The sequence below is a fragment of the Serinus canaria genome, chromosome 4, assembly GCF_022539315.1.
Source record: "Serinus canaria isolate serCan28SL12 chromosome 4, serCan2020, whole genome shotgun sequence".
Taxonomy (NCBI): Eukaryota; Metazoa; Chordata; class Aves; order Passeriformes; family Fringillidae; genus Serinus; species Serinus canaria.
In genome coordinates, this window is record NC_066317.1 from 15,958,899 (window position 1) to 15,980,039 (window position 21,141).

At 48.3% G+C, this 21,141-nt stretch overlaps 3 protein-coding genes across 27 annotated transcripts in view; 2 read left to right on the forward strand and 1 right to left on the reverse strand.

Annotated features, from left to right (window-relative positions):
- LIN54 (lin-54 DREAM MuvB core complex component) overlaps positions 1–2,790 on the forward strand; it is a 40,334-nt gene extending 37,544 nt beyond the window's left edge. For all 10 annotated transcript variants that reach the window (XM_050974250.1, XM_050974251.1, XM_030238854.2 and 7 more), the window contains one exon: positions 55–2,790. In XM_050974250.1, coding sequence (XP_050830207.1) covers positions 55–256 — 202 coding nt within the window. In that variant the 3' untranslated portion in view covers positions 257–2,790. The remainder of the gene's footprint in view (positions 1–54) is intronic.
- Positions 2,780–7,850, reverse strand: THAP9 (THAP domain containing 9). The gene is made up of 5 exons (XM_050974247.1): positions 7,762–7,850; positions 7,494–7,689; positions 7,122–7,407; positions 6,713–6,863; positions 2,780–6,384 (listed from the first exon to the last, which is right to left on the reverse strand). Exons 1-5 carry the CDS (start codon positions 7,839–7,841, stop codon positions 4,449–4,451), a joined length of 2,649 nt encoding a protein of 882 aa, XP_050830204.1. The 5' UTR covers positions 7,842–7,850; the 3' UTR covers positions 2,780–4,448.
- A 324-nt stretch (positions 7,851–8,174) lies between these two features.
- SEC31A (SEC31 homolog A, COPII coat complex component) overlaps positions 8,175–21,141 on the forward strand; it is a 40,664-nt gene continuing 27,697 nt past the window's right edge. For 7 of the 16 annotated variants that reach the window (XM_030238800.2, XM_030238802.2, XM_030238803.2 and 4 more), the window contains exons 1-10: positions 8,629–8,771; positions 9,337–9,419; positions 9,943–10,066; positions 12,238–12,436; positions 13,491–13,586; positions 15,096–15,236; positions 16,674–16,816; positions 17,760–17,859; positions 19,097–19,258; positions 19,428–19,580. In XM_030238800.2, coding sequence (XP_030094660.1) covers positions 9,341–9,419; positions 9,943–10,066; positions 12,238–12,436; positions 13,491–13,586; positions 15,096–15,236; positions 16,674–16,816; positions 17,760–17,859; positions 19,097–19,258; positions 19,428–19,580 — 1,197 coding nt within the window. In that variant the 5' untranslated portion in view covers positions 8,629–8,771; positions 9,337–9,340. Of the gene's footprint in view, positions 8,275–8,315; positions 8,772–9,336; positions 9,420–9,942; positions 10,067–12,237; positions 12,437–13,490; positions 13,587–15,095; positions 15,237–16,673; positions 16,817–17,759; positions 17,860–19,096; positions 19,259–19,427; positions 19,581–21,141 lie in introns of those variants that run through there. The other 9 variants (XM_030238794.2, XM_030238795.2, XM_030238796.2 and 6 more) reach the window with 4 other exon arrangements.

Genomic DNA, 21,141 nt, shown 5'->3' on the forward strand with positions numbered 1-21,141 from the left:
GTTAGGTGCCTTGTGTGTTTTTGCAGACATTAAGTGGATGTTCCTTTGTTTCAGGCTGCCCTTCACATTTGTCACCAAGGAGGTGGCCGATGCAACCTGTGAATGCCTCCTGGCACAGGCAGAGCAGGCAGAGAAGACGGGCAAGTCCAAAGCTGCAGCAGAGCGCATGATCCTGGAGGAGTTTGGACGCTGTCTGATGAGGGTTATCAGCTCTGCAGGGAAGTCCAAAGGTGACCCTTGTGCCATGAACTGCTGACTCATGCACATGAGCCACAATGAAGCGGACTGAACAGAACACTTAAGGCACAGGGACACTTTGGTTTAGCATAAAGGATGGATTTAATAATATTTGTTAATTTGGTGCTTGTTGTAAATTGACCCATGTAAGATTGAAACGAGATATTCTTTTATAACAAGATGTAGAGCCTTTTAAATCTTAGCTAAATCCTCTTCTACATCAGACAATGCCTAAAAGTCAGTTCTTCTTCCCAATGTACAGCTTTTACCCTGGGTTTCTTAAAAATTAGATGTGTTCTCCCCTTTCCCCCAGAATAATTGTCTGAAGGGCATATATAAATTATTATAATATATATTATTTACAGTGTATGGATTTGCATCACTGTGCATACAGGAAAACACAGGTGGTGTCAACAGCCGGGTCATGCTTTTGCTGACAGGCCTGTCATATGGAGGTACCAGTGTATCCAAGATAATTCTGAAAGGAAATAGGTAGAAATAAGCATCTAAATGGAAGGTAGTACTTGTATTTAGGACCTGACACAGCATGTCCCTGTAGTGCATGGAGCACTGTGAGATGCATAGGCAATAATACAGAGGGGTTGCTTGCAGATAGAGCACTGAGCAAGTCGTGGAAATTGTTTCTGGAGCAGGGCCAAGGAGTATAGAGGCAAATGGCATTACAGGGAATTTTTGATAGGAATGGGGCAGAGTGTTCAGGTGTTTCTTAAGCTGGAACTTGAAGGCTAAGACAGTGGCCTGTCCTCAGCAGTGAGGAAGAGCAGCCACACCACAATGCCAGACTGTCTGCCCAGCGTAGTGTTACCTAAGCGTGTAGCAGATTGATGCTGTTGTTTGGGTGAAGCTTGGTTTTTCAGAGGTCTGCAGCAGCCTGCCTAATCCCTCACTGGAAGTAGGGCTGTGCAGTCCATTGTGTTTTCTAGGATCAAGTTGTAACCCTGGGAAAGTGTTTAGGCCTGAGAAGCTGAAAGCACTGGAGATGACAATCTGCATCTGAATCGACTTGCAAATGTAGGTAGGGATCATGTTCAGCCTGCTGTGGGTATTCAGGATGCTGCTTCTCTCCATGCTGGCAATTTACTTGGCATAAGGGCTCTTCTAGTGTTGTTTAGAATAATTGTGAGAGCTGTGATCAGAGAAAGTACTAGCACAGAATCAGGATTGCTACAAAAACAGACACAGATCCTTTTACACTAAATGGGGGGCAATCAGCTATAGCTGGTCATAGACTAAGGCAGGGGATTTTTTTCAGTATTTGTTACAGGCAATATCAGATCACATTTTTGATAGTGGAACACATTTGCAGAATTAACCTGGTGGGTTACTTACCTATCATGAACATCCATTAACCATGTTTAATTACAGGCATTTTTATTACCTGTCTCGCTCACTGCAGCCTGAACTAGCTGTTTTTTTCCAAAAGGGATTTTGCATTCCTTCTATTAAACTGTAAATACAGAGAAATGAAGGGCCAGGCTGGGGAGAGGTAGGGACTAGGCACACCAGCAGCAGAGATTTGTGCCTCTGTGTGTGAAGGCAATAGGGTGGGAGGATGCTTCACCTCCCAGCCCTGTGCACTGCACAGAAGGCCCTTGACCCTTCTCTGGTGCCTCCTAGAAATTCCTGGGAGGCATGAAGGGCTTGGGAGGCAGTCAGCAGCAGTGGTGGGCTCACAGACCAGGTCTGACCTGCCAGTCACTGTCTGAAGGGTTCTGTCTGCTAAGGACATCTCCTTGAGCATAAATAGCTATGTTTGTGCAAATCTCTGAAAAAAGGGAATCCACCTCTCATGTAAGTAGATGCCACGTTTTTTCATTATTAGGACTCGGATTTACTAAAAAATCAGTGCAGTAACTTTACCTGTAGATAGTGCAGATATTCCGTTCCCTTCTAGTGACCTAATATAGTCTGTCCAGTAAGATTTGTATAAATGTAAATTAGTGTAAGTGAATAAAGTAATACCTACTCACGTTATTTTTCAAACAGATTGCAATATGCCTTTTGTTTAGACTTCAATCTGTGTTAATTTTGTATATATTCAGTGTCTTACTCTAAATTGCACCTTTTGTGATGTGTATTTATATACAGTGTGCAAAAGCACTTGTGAAATTTAGATTACAGTTGTAATTATGTATGATGGCATTGCTGGAGAATATTTTGCTTGTAAAGACTTTGAAGGTGCAATCAAATGCTCTTAGTTCTTCTATTTTGTTTTGAACAAGCTTTCTCAAATATTAAGCTTGGATTCCTCTCTCCCTTCTCCCTGGTGTAGAGTGTATGAATTGGTTTTTGTACTTCCTTAGCCATTTGCATCAAACTGCTGGACAAGATTAACAGTCAAGTTCATCCAGTTACATAAAAAATAATTGGGAATGGGGCAAGGATTCATTTTATAGTTCTGTTTACATCCAGAAGTAGAAAAATTAAATTTATATTTACAAGACCTATTCAAAGAATACACTTTTCTATATTGTACAAATAAAACAGTCAGATAAATCACAAAAAATAAACATTTATACTATTCTGTAAATACGAATTTTTTTGCACTCCTTTGCTTCAGCACTGACAAATATACACAGAAGGTTTGTCACTGAAATACCAAAATAAATTGTTAACACTAGGTCCACTTCTGATGCAAGTACTGACTTGGATTTTCAGTGTGAGACCAAATGCTACCAGAGATAAATAAGTATCCCTTGGTTATTGGTGTGCTGTCATGCACAGCAATCCATGGCACAGTTCAAAACTACTCATCTTAGAGCTGGAGGTGGAGGCAGTGCAAGTGTTCCAACTTTGCATAACTGCAACCAAACCGTCACTGAGATTTCAGCAGCATTTTGCCAGTTGTCCCAAAAATCACATATAGAGGGGAGGGAATAGTTTCCTGCAAAGTCTCTTGTAGCTGGAATGGCTCTGTGACTCTGATGGCTTCAATATGGTTTTTGCATAGATATTTGGATTGGAGAAAAAAAGCCCAGCGGTTCTGGTTTGTTCCTCCCAGCAGTGATTTTATAAATTTCTGTGGTGCTGCTGCTCTCAAAGCAGAGCTTGAGGGGTTGGGTGCAGCAGAACTAAGGGGAGGAGAAACCCACACCAACCAGGGACAGTTTTGTCAGTGCTAGGCAGAATGATACCTTTAATATTATTACTGCCCTAGGATGTAGCATATCACCAGTTTTCATCCCAGTTCCATCATGGATCTTGAAAGTAAACAGCAGGTTTTGTGGGAATTAGGTGCCTCTATGGATGCAACTCCAGTTCTGCATGGCAAAGGGAAACCCCTTAGCAGCAGTTCTGCCAAACTTTGCTATTCCAGGGAAAGCACTGGAGGCAGCTTCCTTGCCATGGAAATGAACTAACTGAAGAAGCCTGTCCTACTTGGTGGCATCAAAGCCAAGTTCAAGTGATCAGTGGAAACATTGAAAGGAGGGTACCATGTGCCCTGGGCTGCAAGACACAGGCCAGCCCTGGGAGCATGGGGCCATGAAATAGGAACTGAAATGCTTGCTCTGCTGCAGCACACCCATGTATTCCTGCCCCTGGAGGGGAGGGTATTGGTGCTGCTGGATGCCACTGGACACAACAATCTGCTCACAGGCTCAGCACTGATCCAGAGGATCCAGACTGGACCAGCATCTTTAGCTGTTTGATGAGACATACTGGAAAGGAGATTAGAGCTTGTGTACAACTTGAATGCCACTTGCTTCTCACATCTTTTTTTTAATGTTTAAGTAGAAACTCTGCAAGCTTTCCTGCCCCCAGCTTTCATAAAGCACATCTTTTTGGTGAAATCAAAGTGCCAGTGCATGTGATTCCCTGCAACGCCATCAGCTATCAGTTTTCTTCTGGCAAGAGCACTTGCAGCACTAAAACCACCCAACACTTCCAGGGACACTGCAGAGTCTCCTACCCCTGCCCCAGGCACCCGGAGCAACCCTGGCTCATCCTGACCTGCCATGTAAGTTTCATGAAAAACGTGGCTGCTTTGCAGGACTGCTAGAAAGGACAGGGGATCGGATAAACTTCCCTGCTTTGCTCTGTTAAACTCTGGTACGGGGGTTTGCAGTGGCCCAATACATCAGTGCTTATCAACACTAGTTTTGCCAGCATTGTTTCCTCATGTGTATTGCCTAGATCTGTCCAGCACTGAGCCTCAGCAAGGAACAGTCATCTTCAAAACCACAGAGTACTCAGAAAGACCATGTGTGGGTTAAGCTTGACTGACAGCTACCCAGTGGTGATGGAAACAAATGCTTACCCTTCAGTCTCTTCAATTTGTGCCTTCCACAAGGATTTTTCAAATTCAGGTGTTGGGTGGGGTGTGTTCTTACATTTAAGTAACACCGTGTTATTTCCTTTACTAAGACTGTGTAGTGGTTGTTGATGCCCAGCTCCCCCTCAAATAAATGCTTTGTGAGGGTGGGAAAGAGGGGGCTTTCTCCCAGAAGCTCCTGGATGACTTTCTGTACTAGACACAAGTGCCACAACTTGGTATTGTTGTTGGCACCTCCTACTTTGCCATACTGGTTTAGGACTTGTTCTGAAATGCTTGTTATGTGGTGCACACTGGCTGAGGGCAGACTCACACCACCTAACTTTTTTATGTAGAGCACTGACCTGCATCTTAGCCTGCTCTCGTCTACCTCAAACAGAGAGGCAAGACAAGCCTCACACTGCAAGTCCAAGGCCAACTGCTCAGCCACCCAGCCGGCTGTGCAGGTGAGGCTCTGTGCATACAGCGACAGATCTGTCAGTGCATTGCTCAGGGCAGAGCTGGGCAAAAGCAGGCCTGCACTGTAGGGGTACTTTGGGGCCAGAGTCCTCCCAGGAGCTCGGTGATACTGGGCACGAATGCTGCCCAGAGTCAGAGCTCTCCTCTGAGACAGGGATACGTCCCAGGGGCTGGCATTGCCACTGCTGGGTGGTGAGTGGGAGGCCAGGCTCCAGCTGGCCAGCAGTTTGTGGTAGGCAGCCTGGAACACAGCACAGGTGGGGCTGCCACTGCTGCCACAGGTTTGCTGGAGGGCCCTGAGAAACTGCTCCAGAGGGTCCAGGCTGAAGGCATGTGTGTGGAGGTGGTGGGAAGGAGTGCCTTTCAGACATGTGTGGTTGGAGGAAAGCCACTTGAGGCTTTCGGCATTGAGCAACAAGCTCAGAAATCCCAGTTTGCGTTTGCTCTTAATAATGTATCTCCCAACAGAGTCTGTTAAGTTGACAAAGCAGCTCCTGGCCTCATCGAATAAGTTGCTTATTTTGGTGTAATTCCCAGCTAGCAAAGGCTCCTTTCCATAGGGACCTCTACCATAAAACACATCACACAGAGAGCTCATCAGACGCACAAACTTGACAGTCCCGCTGCAGCTCTGAAACGAGGGGAGGCCCAGCTTCTGGAGGTGCTCCAGTGCCTCAGCAACACCCTCGCTGAACAGCAGGGTGGCAAGGTTGACCTTCAGGTGGTAACTCCCTTTACTCCCAGCCCTGCATGGCTCCAACACCTTCTGCTCACCCAAAGCTGCCAGCTCCACCATATGCTGCCACCACATGGTGTCACCGAGCCACTCGACCTTGTGGAAGCACTGCAGAGCATTCCTTATCAGCAGGAGGGCATGAGGTACATCAAAAAAGTATGCGATGCTGTGAGCAGACCCGGGTGGATGCTGGAAAGTGCACCGAATCCTTCTGGGATCTATCCTGATGCCCAAAGCTCTGGCAGTCTCAACACCACAGGCAGAGGCACCTGATGTCACAGCCAGCACCACGATCCCAACATTGTTCAGCTTATGGATGGCCTGACGAAGGAGCTGAGCAAGGAAGGGGCCGGACGTGCTGTTCGCCAAGAAATAACCCAGGGGAGCTGTCCAAGGGCTCGAGATGCCAACTGCCATGAGGACTATCGCTTCCGACGCCAGCGGAGCTTCGTCAGCATCCAGGATGCCTGCTCCCAAGTCAACAAAGCCCGTCAGCTGCTTGGTCTGTGGGTCCCACTCCTGCTGCTTCTGCAGGGACATGTCCTGTACCAGCACGGCGCAGCAGCGGCAGGCCTGGTCCCCTCTCTCCACCTTTTCCTGAAGCCGGAGAAAAACGTCACTGCTGAAGCCCGCAGCAGTCTCGTTATTAGACAGCCAGCTGGGAAAAAAAAAAAGGAGGGTGTGATTAGGAGACGTAATTCTGGAAAAGTTGAAGCAACAGGAAGCACTTTTTACCACTGAGGACATGGTCAGCCATGCCCAGAGCTGCAGAGCAGGCTGACACATGCAGGGCAAAGAAGGCAGCCCTGCTTTCCTTCATGCATAGTCCAAGTTTATTTCCTCTAACGCTAGTGGTGGGAAGCTAAGGAAAGTACTGACCATGCAGGGAAGTAACAAAGCAGTGTCAGGACAGATCTGTTACACCTATTTCTACACGAGTACTGGAAATACATTCTGAATGAATGAATGATTAACTAGAAACTTGCTTTGTCAGGCTGTAAGGATGAGGGAGGGGAAGAATCTTCCGTAGGTAATCATAGGCCTTAATATGGTAGAGATGGAGAAGACAGGCAAATTGCCTCATTTCTGGTGAGTAGTCTGCCATCTGCCTCCAGCTGTGCAACTCTCGAGGCAAATCTGCTTAAGAAATCACAAAAGGGCAACTTTAGTGAAAGAAATAAATGGCTGGAAACAGAGGGATGCAAGACACAAATGCACTGCAGAATACAAGGCAACAGCATGGCCTCTGGAACAACTCAGTCCTGAAGTCCGGCGTGAAGTGCAGGGCTCAGACACGGTACCACTGTGCCCCGCCTCTTCCTTGGCACGGAAAAGCAAAGACGCGAACCCGGGGCAAGGGAGTGCACTCTGCCTCAGCGAGCGTCCCGGCAGTACCTGAAAACTGCGCCTGCAGCAAACTCACGATTTCCTCAGAAAGCTGCCGCTTTTCCGCCAGCTCCCTGAGGATGCTCGGCACGCTCCTGCGCCGGGGCGCGGGGCCGCATCTCCCGGCGGCCTGCGGCGGCTGCTGGTGCGGCGGGGCGGCCGGCGGCGGCCGCGGCTCGGCGGCCCGCTGTCCCTGCAGGCTGTAGTTGTGGTCCCCGGCGGGCGGGCTGGGCAGCGGCTGCTTCAGCGCTCGGCCGGGGGTCCTGCTCCTCCTGCAGCCGGCGCCCGGCGGCTCCTGGCGGGGGAAAGAGAAGGGAGGTCACGGCTCACGGCGGAACCCCCCGGGGGGGAGCGGGGAGGGCGCCCGGTACACGCCCGCACCGAGGGGAGAAAGCGGGAGGGCACGGCTCCGCGCCGCAGCTTCCGCCGCAGCCCGTAGCGCTCGAAGTCCCCTTCGGCGAAGTGTCGGGAGCAGAGGATGGCGCCGGGACCGGGCCGCCACGCCCGGCGGCTCCGCGGGTCCACGCGGTTCACGGCGCGGATCCACTCGCGGCGCTGCGCTTCGTCCACCGGGAACCTGCGGCAGAGGGAGGCGGCGGGATGAAGGCGCGGAGGGACGGCCGGAGGGATGCGGGGCGGGCGCACTCACTGGTGGAAGGAGATGCCGCGCTCGCGGCTCCGCCCGGTGTCGCGCGCGGTGCAGCCCAGCGCGGAGCAGCTCCGCGTCATGGCCGCCGCCACCGCCGCCCCCGCCGCCGCGCGCGCGCCACGGCCGGCCCGCCCATTGGCCACCGCCGCCGCCCGCGCGCCGGGCCGTCACCTCGCCATTGGCCTGCGGGCCCGTCGGACCGCGGCCCCATTGGGCGCAGCGGCGCGGCCGCGTCACCGCGGTGTCGGCGGCGGGAGCGGGAGCGGCCCGAGCCAACCGGGAGCGGCGGCGGCGGCGGGCGCAGCCAGTGGCGAGGGGCGATCCTCAGCGCCAATGGGAGCCGCGCCTCCGGCCCCTATTTATAGCGGGGCCGGCAGCGCCCGCCGCCTCTCCCGCTGTGCCGCGCCATGCGGCTCGGGCAGCGCCCGCCCAGCGCGCGGCGTCCGCCCGCCGAGGGGCCGCGGAGCCCGGCGGGAGGCGGCAGCGGAGCTGTGCCCCGACTGCCGTGAGGAGGTGGGTCCGGGGCTGCCGTCCCCGGCTGTGGAAGCCGGCTGAGCTCCCTTGGGCCGTTCCCCCGCCCTGCGGCGGCCCCTGTCCCGTGATGAGCTTCACTGCTGTTCACATCATGAGCACGCCATGATTATTGCCCTTGAGCTGAGGACAGGCGGCACCGCGGCCCCCGCGCTGCCGGCTCTGCGCCCCGACTCTCCCCTCTCCCGGCGCCCCTAACCAGTCTCCCTCTTCCCCAGGGCCGATGGCTTCTCCCGCAGGGACACGGAGGACACGCGTGGAAGGAGGAGGCTACACATCCCCGTACACACTCTCCCGCCACCGCCACCCCCCGCTGCCCGTGGCTGCCCGCCGCTCCCTCCCCGTGCCGGCAAGGCGCGGCCCCGCCGCCGCCGCCCGGAAGCCGCGGGGCGCGCCCGGAAGGCGGTGGCGGCCGGGAGGCGGTGCCGGGGCTGCCACGTTGGAGCAGTCCGGGGACGGTGAGCGCCGGGGACGCCGAGGTGAGGGCAGGGACGACGAAATCCTCTGGTTTGCAGCTGTTCTCCTCCGGTTCCCATCGGAAACGGGGCGAGGGTGGCGGTCCCGCTGGCCGCGCTGGCCATCCTCTCCAGGGTGCGCCCGGGGCGGGGGAGCCCTTCGGGGGCTGAACCGGGACCCAAAAGGAGCCGCTGAGAGTGCTTGGCGGCACGGTCTGGGCAGGGTCCTCCCGGGGCTGGGCTTGTTTCGTGGGTTAGGGCAGAGAACTGCTGTAGGGTGCCCGATGCCTTGGTGCTGTGAGAAGAGGGGTTTCACAGCTGCTGAAGCTTTGCCCACGTTTTCCTGTGTTATGTTCCGCACCCGTCAGTTTCCTCTACGTGTCAGTGTTTTTCTGCTAATGGAGAGTTATTCCTCTCCTCCCCCCGGGTGTCCTCTGGAGAGGATGGTTTGGGTGTCTGTCTGAGGGATATCTTTAAGAAAATGGTCCTGGCTGCTTCTGCCGAGCCCTAATGCGGCTCCTGAATCCGTGGCAGTGCAGCCTCACCATGCACCATGGTAAGCATCACCTGCCTTGGTCTTACTTTCCAGCACAATGAAGCTGAAAGAAGTAGACCGTACTGCCATGCAGGCATGGAGCCCTGCCCAGCAGCACCCCATTTACCTGGCCACAGGTGAGTTTTTTGGGAAGCACGTGCTAGCAGACCTCGGGCTGTGTGTGGTGGCTGTGCCCCATGAATGAAGGGGCCACAGGAGTTACTCTGTGTCCTGGGGGCTGGAGAGGGGTATATGTTGTGGGGTTTTGAGTGGAGTTCTTGCATTGTGCTGATAAAAGCGTGCTTTGCATTCCGCAAGTGACAACGGGCATCCTCCTCTTTCTGCCAGGGAAAGGTGACACCAGTCCTAAGCACTAGTCACTTGTGGCTCCTGTGTAACTTTAATCATGTTCTGTGCATCATCAGGGAGAGGTACTTGCCCAAAGCTTTTCCTTCTCGTAGTCATTAAGAAATACCTGAACAAAGAGCCATGGGGAGTAGAGTTGTGTGGAGCAACATCTAAGTAACAGAAACAGACGACTGACCCCATCTCAGGATCCTTGTTGAAAGGATGATGCTTTTGTTCCCCTTCTTGTGCTGCATTTCCAGTTACTGCTGTGTGTATTATGGCCTTCTCACTGCCAGGCCTGCTTCCTCACAGGTACCTCAGCTCAGCAGCTGGATGCAACCTTCAGTACAAGTGCTTCTCTAGAAATATTTGAGTTGGACTTAGCAGACCCTTCACTGGATATGAAGAGATGTGCCACATTCTCCTCCTCACACAGGTAGGCAGTGTTGTAAGAGAAAAGTACAGTGTGTGGAACTGCTATGTGTGGTATGTGTAGAAATGTCACTTCATGTGGTTTGTCTGCACTTGTTGAGGAAAGAAGTCCAGCGCTGAAAGATGAAGGCAAGTGTGTGCAGTTGATACTGTGGGGCAGCAAGCTTGGACTCTAAGAAAGCAGCTCATGCTTTGACATAGACAGAAAATTTTTGAATATATGTGTGGACCCTTTATCTCAGGAAGCTTCCAGTATTCACAGGAAAACAGAAGAAAATGTGAAATTGTGAAAATATGGTGGCAACTTTTCATATTGCACCATCCTATTTGTATTTAAGCATTTCAGGGGGACTCCTGTAGCATAACTAACTTGGGTTATGTTGTGTGTGTTCTTCCAGCTGGGAAGCCAAATTCCTGGCTGCATAGCTCCACTTAGCTCTTAGCTCCTTACTGTGTGCTTGTCCAGACAAATACTGTTAGCATCAGAGCATCCAGTTTCATCTCAGCAGCACTTGTAGCAGCTCTTTGGCAGAGCTAAAACTGCTATAGTCCCTTTTTAAATGCCTTGCTCTGTGAGCAGAGCTGATGTCAAAATGTCCTACTGACCTGCTCAGAGCAGGAGGCACTGTTGGATCTTTGAGGTTTGTTGTTCTACCTTGTTTTAACTGTGACTTAAGTTCTTCAAGATTTGCCATTTGCTTTCTGAATTTCGGGAAGCTCTCCTTAGAGCCAGGATGCAGTGTTCCTTGCAAAGTACCTCCCTTGACCAGCAACACAAGAATTTGACTTTGCCCCAGAAAATGCATTAAAAGTGAGGCTGAGGGTTGTTTGTTTGTTTCTAATGAAAGATTAGATACCACTCTCTATGTCAGGCTGTATTTTGGTCTTCAGCAAATCATGTCCAGGTGATTAGACCCACAAAAGATAAATCCTTAATTGCCCTCCAAGCAAAGTTTTGCTATGCTTTTATAGAAGCATACTTTATCTTGGAAAGAGTAAAGGGCAAAAGGGAAGTAATTGCACTATTAATTTTTGGGGTTTGTTCCTCATTGTTTCCTGCCTTCATTTTGGGTTGTTTTAAGTCCTGTTCAGTCTTGCTAGTGATGCCTGGACAATGCTGTCAGTTACTTCATTTCTTGTGAATTTGCATAATTAGGTGCTGAAGCATAAAAATCATACCCAGGAATGGGTCTGTCTGATATCAGAGACCAGTTTCCATTTGTAGCATCGTTCTTTGGTGAACCCCTACTGTAATCTCAGCACTGGGAGCCTGAACACTTGGCTGTTATGGTATTTCTCACCCAGCATATGCTCTTTGGGTAGCTTTCTGCAGTCTCTAACTTACCATGCTAAAGTTGCTGTGATTTGAAGAAGTTAATTGAAGATTGCCTGGAGGTAACAAATAGATGAGCAATATTACAGTGAATGCTGAGGTATCTCCTTGCCACCTTCCAGTCAATGTGGGTTTGCTTTCTGCTTCCATATGAGCTGATAAGTGGCTGTGTCATTTTATGTAGAGCATACTCGTTCTTTGCATGGCTAAACAGCAGGAATGCTGTTTTGCTTATGCAGGAAGTTAATTGAGTTGAAAGGAATTTGGGTATTTACAGATGGACACAATAGTGTTCTTAATTTCTGGAAGTATGTTTGATTCCTCTTGAGTTAGCTTGAAAATAGGCTGTGGTCCAAGAGATGTGTCTATGATGTTGGCTAAACTTGCTGAGTCCCTGGCATGGCAGACAAAACACTTGCACATCCAAAAGCACAGATATGGAAAAGCATATGGAATTTTTCTAGTTTCACCTGTTTCTTCTCCTGTATGAAGCTGCTTGCAGATAGCAGAGGTTTTTCTCAGGCTGTGGCTGGATGGGCTTACAGCCCTTACTTTGATGCTGCTGTTGTGGTTGGGAGTTCTCACCTGATTTTACAGCCAGGAGATTGGAGATGTTATCAGTTTGTGAGTTATTGGTTGTGCACGTTGTGCCTCTTGTCAATGAGCAGAATTGGGGCATGCCTTCCTGATGGAAAGGGTTGTGCTGAGACTCATCCTTAGGGAGAAAAGCAGGCAGTGCTTTTCTCTGACTTTAGCTGGGGTGAGCAAAAATGGGATGTATCAACCTACAGGGAGCTGGTGGTGGATGGTTCTGAGACTGTGGGGCCCTCTGTGTCTTACAGGTACCACAAGCTGATCTGGGGCCCTCACAGCATGACCTCAGGGGACAGAGTGTCTGGAGTCCTGATTGCTGGGGGTGAGAATGGAAATGTCATCTTGTATGACTCAGCCAAAATCCTAGATGGAGAGGCTGAGGTAATAATAGCCCAGAAGGACAAGCACACAGGACCAGTGAGAGCGCTCGATGTCAACATGTTCCAGGTTGGTTTTTGTGCTGTTTCTCTTAACATACCATCAGTAGAGGAGTGGCCTATCTTGACTCATAACCTCTGATGTTTCTGCTGCTTCCCCTCCCCTGAAAAGCATGAACTATATGTGGTGTTTGAGTGTCTGTATTTAATAGGAAAAACCTGTCCCATTACTGGCATTTCAGGATGGGGAATGAAAGTTCTTTAATTTGTTCTTTCCCCTCATCAGTTTACCTTGTCAATTTAGTTGATCTGTTTAGCTCTGCTTTTGTGTGAAGCAGAGGTGCTCTTCAGGGTGATTTTAGTCAGTCTCTTCTCTTAGCTTCTGTGCATTGTGTCAGTCTCACAGGAAGGAGTTATGTGCTCTCATTGATGTTTCTGGTGAGATCAGTTTTCAGGTCTCTCCTTTGGGAATTGGGTAGGATCCACTTTCAAGGCTCTCTTCCTAAGAGGAGACAGCAAGGAAGCACAGCCATGTGGCCTCTTGAGCAGAAGGGCTCTCAAAACCAGCAGTCCTTCCCACACCACCAATAAGCATTTACTTCCTTCCAGATACAGTGTGTTGGTTTTTCCTTGTTGCCACCAGCTGTGTGAGAATTCAGTTGGATTTGTTTCCTAAATAACACTTCTGTCCCTGCACACTTGCCTCCAGCAAAGCTGCACTGTGTTCATTGTGTCCTCTCTGAATCCCTTCCTGTCCCTTTCTGCCTGTTGTGAGCTCAGGACTTGCCTGTTATCAGCCACAAAATGTGACCAAAGGGCACTTGGTGACCTTGGCTCACGTTGCCCTGCCTGGACTTTTGCATCCCAGGTTCAGGAGTGCTTTGGATGGCTGCACTCATTGTGGGCAGGGCAGGAATGGCACACTGTCCAGAGCAAAGCTCTGTGGTGGCCATAGCTGCAGCACTGCTTCTTCCTCTGCCCTGTGACTCTTTTCCCTGTATCTTTTCCTATACCCTGAGCTGATAGGGAAAGTTCACAGTCCTGCAGATCTGATACCTCCCAGCAGCTAAGACTGGGAAAGCTGATGCTGAAATACTCTTAATGTCTATTAATATTTCCTGCAGACTAATCTGGTGGCCTCTGGTGCTAATGAGTCTGAAATCTATATCTGGGACTTGAACAACTTTGCTACACCAATGACACCAGGAGTGAAGACACAGGTACCAGATTTGTGTTTATTAAATTCTCCAGAGCAGACTCATGAGAAAGATGCATGGCAGTTGGGTGACAGCTGATTGAAATCTGCAGTTTTAAAGCAGTCTCAGGAGCATGGAAGAGGGGAAGCCTCTTGAAGTCAAACTTGGTAGCTGCATACAAGGGTGATTGGATGCTGCTGCTTTTGTAGCCCCTGGAGAGCAGTGTCCTGGCCGTGCCTGTGAGTGCAGGTGTGCACGGGTCCATGCAATGAGTGGTGTGCTCAGCTTCCCCTGCAGCAACCCTGGATGTGCTGTCTTCTTCATGCACAACAGACCTGCAGTTTTGGCTTGCTGCACAAGCCAGCCATGTCTTCATGTGGCAGTTTTTTGTTAAGAAATTGTATTTGGTCAGGGAAAGCTCTGGTGTCCTCTTAATCTTTGGGAAATGTTGCATTTTATCAAGCAGCAAGCAGAGTCTCTCAGGTTATACTCCTCTTCAAATATCATAACCCTTACATGTCTTTTAGACTTCCTCTGCATGTTTCACTGCATGCACAAATCTGAAGATGGGGAAGGTACATGGAGAAAAATAGGAGAAAGATAAAAAGCAGCTACTGAGAAGTCAGATGGTGAGGCAGTAGGTTTTGCAGTTACCTTGGTGGGTTTCAGGGAGTGGTTTAATTGCTATGCTCGAGGTCCACTGTTTAGTCTGTATCTCTTAAAGATGATCTGTGGGGAAAAACAATAGTCTTTTGTGCTTTTTGCCTTGTGAAGGAAATGGAAGAATGGGCGGAAGTTGTTTCAATGCAAGTACGCTTCTGTTGCTGTTACAAAGTTCCACAAAAGTTTGTGGTTACTGGAAAATGGGTTTGATAATGATAATTTGGAGACAAAAGAGTGTGCAAATGGGATGAGAAGTAATCTTCAATTTAAAGATTTTTAGTTTAAACTCTGTGGGGTTTGATTACTTGGTTTAGTTCAAGTAATTTATTAACATGTAGGCATTTGAGAGGATGTTCACCTTAGAGATCCCTGTAGTTTATGTCTAATAGTGATTTTTTTAGGCTGGGATATCTTTTAGTCCATATGCATAATGAAGACTAGAAAGAATAGGGCAACAAGATTTAATTTTTGGTCTAAAAATAACTGGGAGGGGAATGAAAAAAATACCATGGAATTTCTCCAGGCAAACTTTTTTTTTTTTCCCTGAGAAAAACCTAATAGTCCAAGACAAAAGAGCAGTTCATATATCTGGCTATACTTTCATGGAGTAATTTTCTGTTCTTGAAGACAGTTTTGCTTAGGCTTGTTTTAATAACAAATGTGTAGTACTGTAAAGCAGAAAATAACTAAACAGAGGAATTCTAAACATCAGTGTTTTCAGGTGCTGTACACTAGAGCATGTATAGAGAGGAGGCCAGAACACACCCACTGCACGGGGCACTCTCCTTGCAGATTTCTCACTTAGCAAGTCCTGAAAAGAGCAGGGTTTGAGCCTGCGGGTTGTGACAGGCTGTTGTGTGTGTGCCGCAGCCTCTGGAGGACATCAGCTGCATTGCATGGAACAGGCAAGTGCAGCACATCCTGGCGTCCGCCAGCCCCAGCGGCAGAGCCACCGTCTGGGATCTCAGGAAGAACGAGCCCATCATCAAAGTCAGCGACCACAACAACAGGGTGAGTTCTCTCCTGCAGCTGCTGGGTGCTTGCTCAGAGCTGCAGGCATGGCTCATGGCACCCCTTCTTATGTGACACATGTGGCAGTCACATTCTCTGAAAAAATCTCTTAGCCCAGCATTTTTCTCCTGGGGAGCTGAGAGGCCTCAGAGAAAAGGAAAGCAATTCTTATCTCATTTGCTTCTCCTGTGTTGTGCTCTGTGAAATGTGTTTGGAGATTGTTTACCCACTAGTAATTGCCTGACTGCATTCTGGTGTGAGTTGGTTTGACTCTTTGGCCAGTCAGGGCCAAGTTGGGTCAGGACTCTGGAAAGAGTCACAAGTTTTCATTATTATCCTTTAGCATTCAGTAAGTATCCTCTCTGTATTCTTTAATTTAGTGTAGTATTCTTTAACATAACATAATATAGTATAGTAATAATATAATAAATAGTATAATAAAGTAATAAATTAGCCTTCTGAGAACATGGAGTCAGATGCATCATTCCTGCCTTCATTGGGGGTGCCTGGCAAATACCATAGACAGAGATACTGCTGACTGGCCCAGTTTGCTCTTGGGAGTATATTTATGCAAGGGGGATTGCCAGCATTATCAATTAAAATAGCCAGATGCAGACTGAAGCAGGGCAAAGCACTCAGGTGTCCTATCAGAGTGATGATCAAATTTTGAGAAAGTGCTTACTGATCTGTTTGGGGCTGCCACAGAAAGATTTTTATTGATTTTGCCACAGACAAGTGTGGCATTGAGCAGGTTGCAGGGGGGCTGCCTCCTATAGTTATAACCACCATGCCACGCTTTTAGGCAGTGGAAGTGCCTGTTCACCTAGTGGAGAGTGACATATTTGTATAATTTTGTATTGTTTTAAATAGAATATCGCTACAACAAACTCCAAAGGTTTTTTAACAGCAAGAGTTAAAAATGAAGCTTAGAAGTGAGTGGTTGGGAAGTAGCTCTTTCCTCACTATATTATTATTTTGATGAACTGTGTAACTTCCAGAGTTTTCTGTGTTTGTTGCCTGACAAAACAGCAGCACAGTAGGCTGTCTTCATCATGTGATGGTCGTCCTGTGATACAATGTTCTCAATAATCTCTGCCTAACCATGGCTTTTATTAAAATAGCAATAAAAATAATACAGAAAAATGTTTATATGGTGAGCTTTAGTGTTTTCTCACATTAAAACCTAGGACCGTGAAAAAGTCAGCACACTGTAATCTCTCTGAAAGGACCTTGGGAAACTTAAATGCAAGTCTCCTCATTCACAGGAATAAGGAGAATTTCCCAGTCTGAATGCAGTCAGAAATAATGCCTGGAAACACAGCTGCAAATTGCCTTGCAGTGGTGTTTTACCATGCACACAGACATGTTTGGGCTAGTCTTCTTTTTCCTTTAGTGCTGCTCAGCTTTGTGATGCTTTGGCCCAATGTCTCCCCTCAGATGCACTGCTCAGGCTTGGCATGGCACCCTGAAGTTGCCACCCAGATGGTTTTGGCCTCAGAGGACGACAGGCTGCCTGTTATTCAGATGTGGGACCTGAGATTTGCCTCCTCCCCACTTCGTGTTCTAGAAAGTCACACCAGGTATGAGTCTTACATATAGTGGTGTGCTCCATGGTATTTGCACTGTTGGTGACTGTCCCAGTTTGTGCATCCCACTTCCTGCTGTTCCTTGGGAAGAAAGGCTCCCTTGGTGCTGGCAATTTCAGCAGCAGCCAGTGCTGTATGCTGGCTTGCTGACCAGCCAGCCCTGTGCCATGAAAGTCTGGTGGTTTTGGAGCTTGGTACTCTGAAGGAAACTGGCCCCAAAATTAAACAAACAAACCCACAAGGCTGCTGAAACAGTGAGGCTACTTGTTTGTTTCTAAGGTTTTTACAAAGAGGAAGCTAAGGAAAAAAGATTTAGTAGTAGTTGATTTTGGCTGAATAACATACTAAGGTGCACCCAGGCACATCCTCGTGTGGATTTGTGCAGTTTCTGTGCCCCTCAGTCCCCTAAATGCCTTAGTTTTGGGTATAGTGGATGATTTTGTTAAATTCTTGTCCCTCCTCCATTGCTGGTGAAACTTTCTTTATTGCTCAAATCCAATGCTTGATTTTAGAAGGGAGAACTCTGCTGTGGCTTATACCTAAACTGCTGCCAGTGGGTTCTGCTGACTTGAATGTCTTGCTAATAAGAAGCTGAAATACTTCCTAGTCACTGACCTTACCTGTGGCTTTGCACACTGGGTATTGGTGACACTGCAGGGACACAAACCTTATGGTTACTGATGCCCAGGTTCTCCCATGTGACTGCTGCATTTAATTTTCAGATACAATGGCTCCATCCTTATACCTTTTCATGCAGAAAATAGAAGACATCTATTTCAGCAAAACAAGGGCTGATAACATTGAAAAATTCCTCCTCTTGTAAGAGGAAGAGGTGAAGAGAGCATTTTGACATGGAATGCTGAACTTCTAAATATGTTTTATTTATCACCATTTGCATTAACATTAAGCTCTTTGTTTGTTGTGGCTTTTCATGCAGGGGTATATTGGCCATAGCTTGGAGTATGGCAGATCCAGAGCTGCTCCTTAGCTGTGGGAAGGATGCTAAAATTCTCTGCTCCAACCCTAACACAGGAGAGGTATTGTATGCATACTGCTTTAAAGAACCCAAAAATGTCTGTTCAGAGGTGGCACATGCAAAGCAAATCTTCCTGTGCTTGCATTCCTAGGAATGATGCCTCTGTGGGATGCTGCCCATCCTATTTGCCCCCTATCCTATTTGCTTTACTTCTGAGCTTGTTGTGGTGGTGCAGGATTCCTTCCTGGTATTGTCAATGTTACACATTTGTCCTTGCAGCTTCTCTCTTACTGAGTAGTGATGTCCCTGTTCCTTAGAAGAGATGGAAATGGCTCCACTTAAATTAAGTATATGCTTACTACTCTTTTGTTTTGGGTCCAGTGTGGCTGGATCATTGTTGCAATTGCCTTTTTCCTTCTATAAGAACTTTATCCAGCCAGGAGGGTATTTGTAGGTTGCCATAGTTGTAGCAGATCAGTGAGAGCCACTCAAATGTGTTCCCACCCCACCCTTTTGGGCCTGGGAATACTTTCAAAGAGAATGCAGATCTGTTTTTTAGACAGTGTTTGTCCCTAGACCTGGAGAAAGGCTTTAGACATGCTGGAGGGCTCCTTATCTCCAGTGGGCAATAACTGTGGAATGGGAAGTGTTTCTAAAATTCAGACATTGGCCCAGAAGTGCAAAAGCTGTACAGTGTTAGATGAGTTATCTGAGCTGGATCCTGTGCTGTTATGATGTTTTTACATGTGGTTGAATCATGCTGCATGTTTTTATTAAAACTAAAAACTAGTTCCATGGGAGACAGCATTTTGCTGACAGCTAGCATTTTGTTCTTTGAGTTTCTCCTGGTTTATGGTTAAATATCTGCTGTAAGGGGAGCTTGTCTGTTCCAGGGCACAAAAGGCTGTCTGCCCAGGGTGCAGGTTTTACCCTTTTTAGTTTTCCTATGAAAACAGACTTCCTCCATGTAGCGTGTGAGGATACCTAAATCAGCTCTGAATAAGCTAGTGTGAATGTCAGCTCGCAGTGAGGCAGCACAGACACACCCCACCTGCATCATTTGTCATTTGTCCTGTGAGGATTCAACAGAAGATGTCATGGGGGGAGAAGGAAGCAGTGGTGTGTGATGTTCTGCTGGAGATCATCAGGGTTTGCCCACTGTCAGTGTGTATGGTGATGGGGAGGCTGCTGGGGTGCAGGGAGAGCAGACCAGCCTCAGGGCACACGGGAAGGTTGTTGCTGTCAGGCAGGGTGCTCCAGGAAAGCTCTGATTTGCTGGGCTTGGTTTTGCTCCCCAGGTGCTGTACGAGCTGCCCACGAACACGCAGTGGTGCTTTGATATCCAGTGGTGCCCGAGGAACCCTGCTGTGCTCTCTGCAGCCTCCTTCGACGGGCGCATCAGCGTCTACTCCATCATGGGCGGCAGCGCCGATGGCCTGAGGCAGAAACAGGTTGACCAGGTGCTGAAAATCGTTCAGAATAGGGACAGAAGAGGGGGGTGAACAAAATATGGGAAGTGTTCGGTGGCTGCCTGCAGCCCTGCTTGCAGGATTGCCACTTCAGCACAAATAGATGTTTCGTTTATTAGAGTAATGTCACTTCTGGTTTTTCCCCCTTGTGTTATCAAAGCTCTCCTCGTCTTTTGGGAACCTGGACCCCTTTGGCACAGGCCAGCCCCTGCCTCCCCTGCAGCTCCCCCAGCAGACTGCCCCACAGAGTGTGGTGATGCCTCTGAAGAAACCACCCAAGTGGATCCGGCGACCCATGGGAGCGTCCTTCTCGGTAAGGAGGTGGTTGTGGGATTCACATTCTCTGAACCTGAGAGAAGCAGAGAAAAGAATGATCAAAACAATTCTTATCTCATTCACTGCTCCTGTGTTGTGTCAAAGTAGAATGCAATATGGAGATTGTGTACCCAGGGTGATGGTGTTTTGTTTCCTTGGCCTGTCAGGGCCAAGCATGTGTGTCAGGACTGTTGGCTGGCAGTCACGAGATGCTGTGCAGTTGGGTGCTTGGCAGATTCAGTTTAGATGTAGTGTAATATAGTAGAAAATAATGTAGTATAATAAAGTAATTAATTAGCCTTCTGATATCAATGGAGTCCTCCTCATCATTTCTCCCTGCCACAGGGGTCGTGGAGAATACTATAAGAGACAGGGATGGATGGGCAGGGCTGGTCTGGCAGGTAGGGAGATAGTGCTGGCACCTGCTAAACCCCTTAGAAGGGGTGAGTTCAATGTGGTGATCCACCCTGGGAGATCTTGCTCTTTGTTATCAGAATGGGAGATGCTTAGGGTGCCTTCCAGACAGGGCACTGGGGACAGCAAAAGCCTGACCAAAATGCTTGGGACAAGAAAGACACTGATAGACATTTGTGTCTTTGCATTAGGGCTTTGCTTTTGTTTCTGTGCATTAGTAAATAAGAGTGCTTTAGAGTAAACACAAATACAGTGGGGGGAATGAGACCAAACTGGGCAAGTATCTGAGACTTCATAGCTTCAAACTGCCCTTGTGTGAGTCAATATGGTGGGGAACACTGGAGTTAGCTTTGGTCAAGATAACAGGAGTTGCTGTAGCAGCACAAGGGTAGGTTCCTACATGGCTGCTTGATTCACAGAGGAGCCACCTGAGGGGATGGCAAGCTTGGCTTTTTTGCTCCTTGGCTCCACTTTTGGCTTATTTTCTAAACCCACAGGCCATTTATTTGGGAACTTCTGGAGATTGTAGCCTGTCCATTTGAATTTGAATTCTCTGCTGCAATGCTACTCAATTTTCAGCATCATATGTCTGTTTATTCATGATCTGATGCGCAAATTAAATGCAATTTTCTCCTGTCAAAGAGAAGTGATGTTGCCTAGCCACTGACTGATGTGTCATTTTATGATGTTGTTTATTCCCTTATTTGTCCTGGTTTCCTAGGAGCCAGGTGTCAGTCTTTTCCCTGGCTAGGCTTTTGCTTTTTTCTAATGCAGGTTTTACTGGATTTGCCTGTGTAAATTAACTTTGAGCTATAGAATGAAATAATATCGTAAGCCCCCCCTAATTATTTTCTTGTGTTAATTTTACCTCTTCAAATGTTGTCACAACTTGCTGCCTATCTCTCAGCAGTTTCAACTGCTAAACAGCCTAGCAAGAGCAGGGCAGACATCATGCTTGAACATTTACTTAATGATGTCAAGTAAAGGTTTCTTTGGCAACTGCATTGCAATATCATTAGATACTCCACTGTTGCTGGGTACTGCATAGACCCACAGCTCTAGCTCTCAGTTTCTGGTCTGTCTTTTGTCTGAGAGAAAAACAGGCACAGGAATGGCTGTGCTTATAAATCTTATTAAATGTGAAC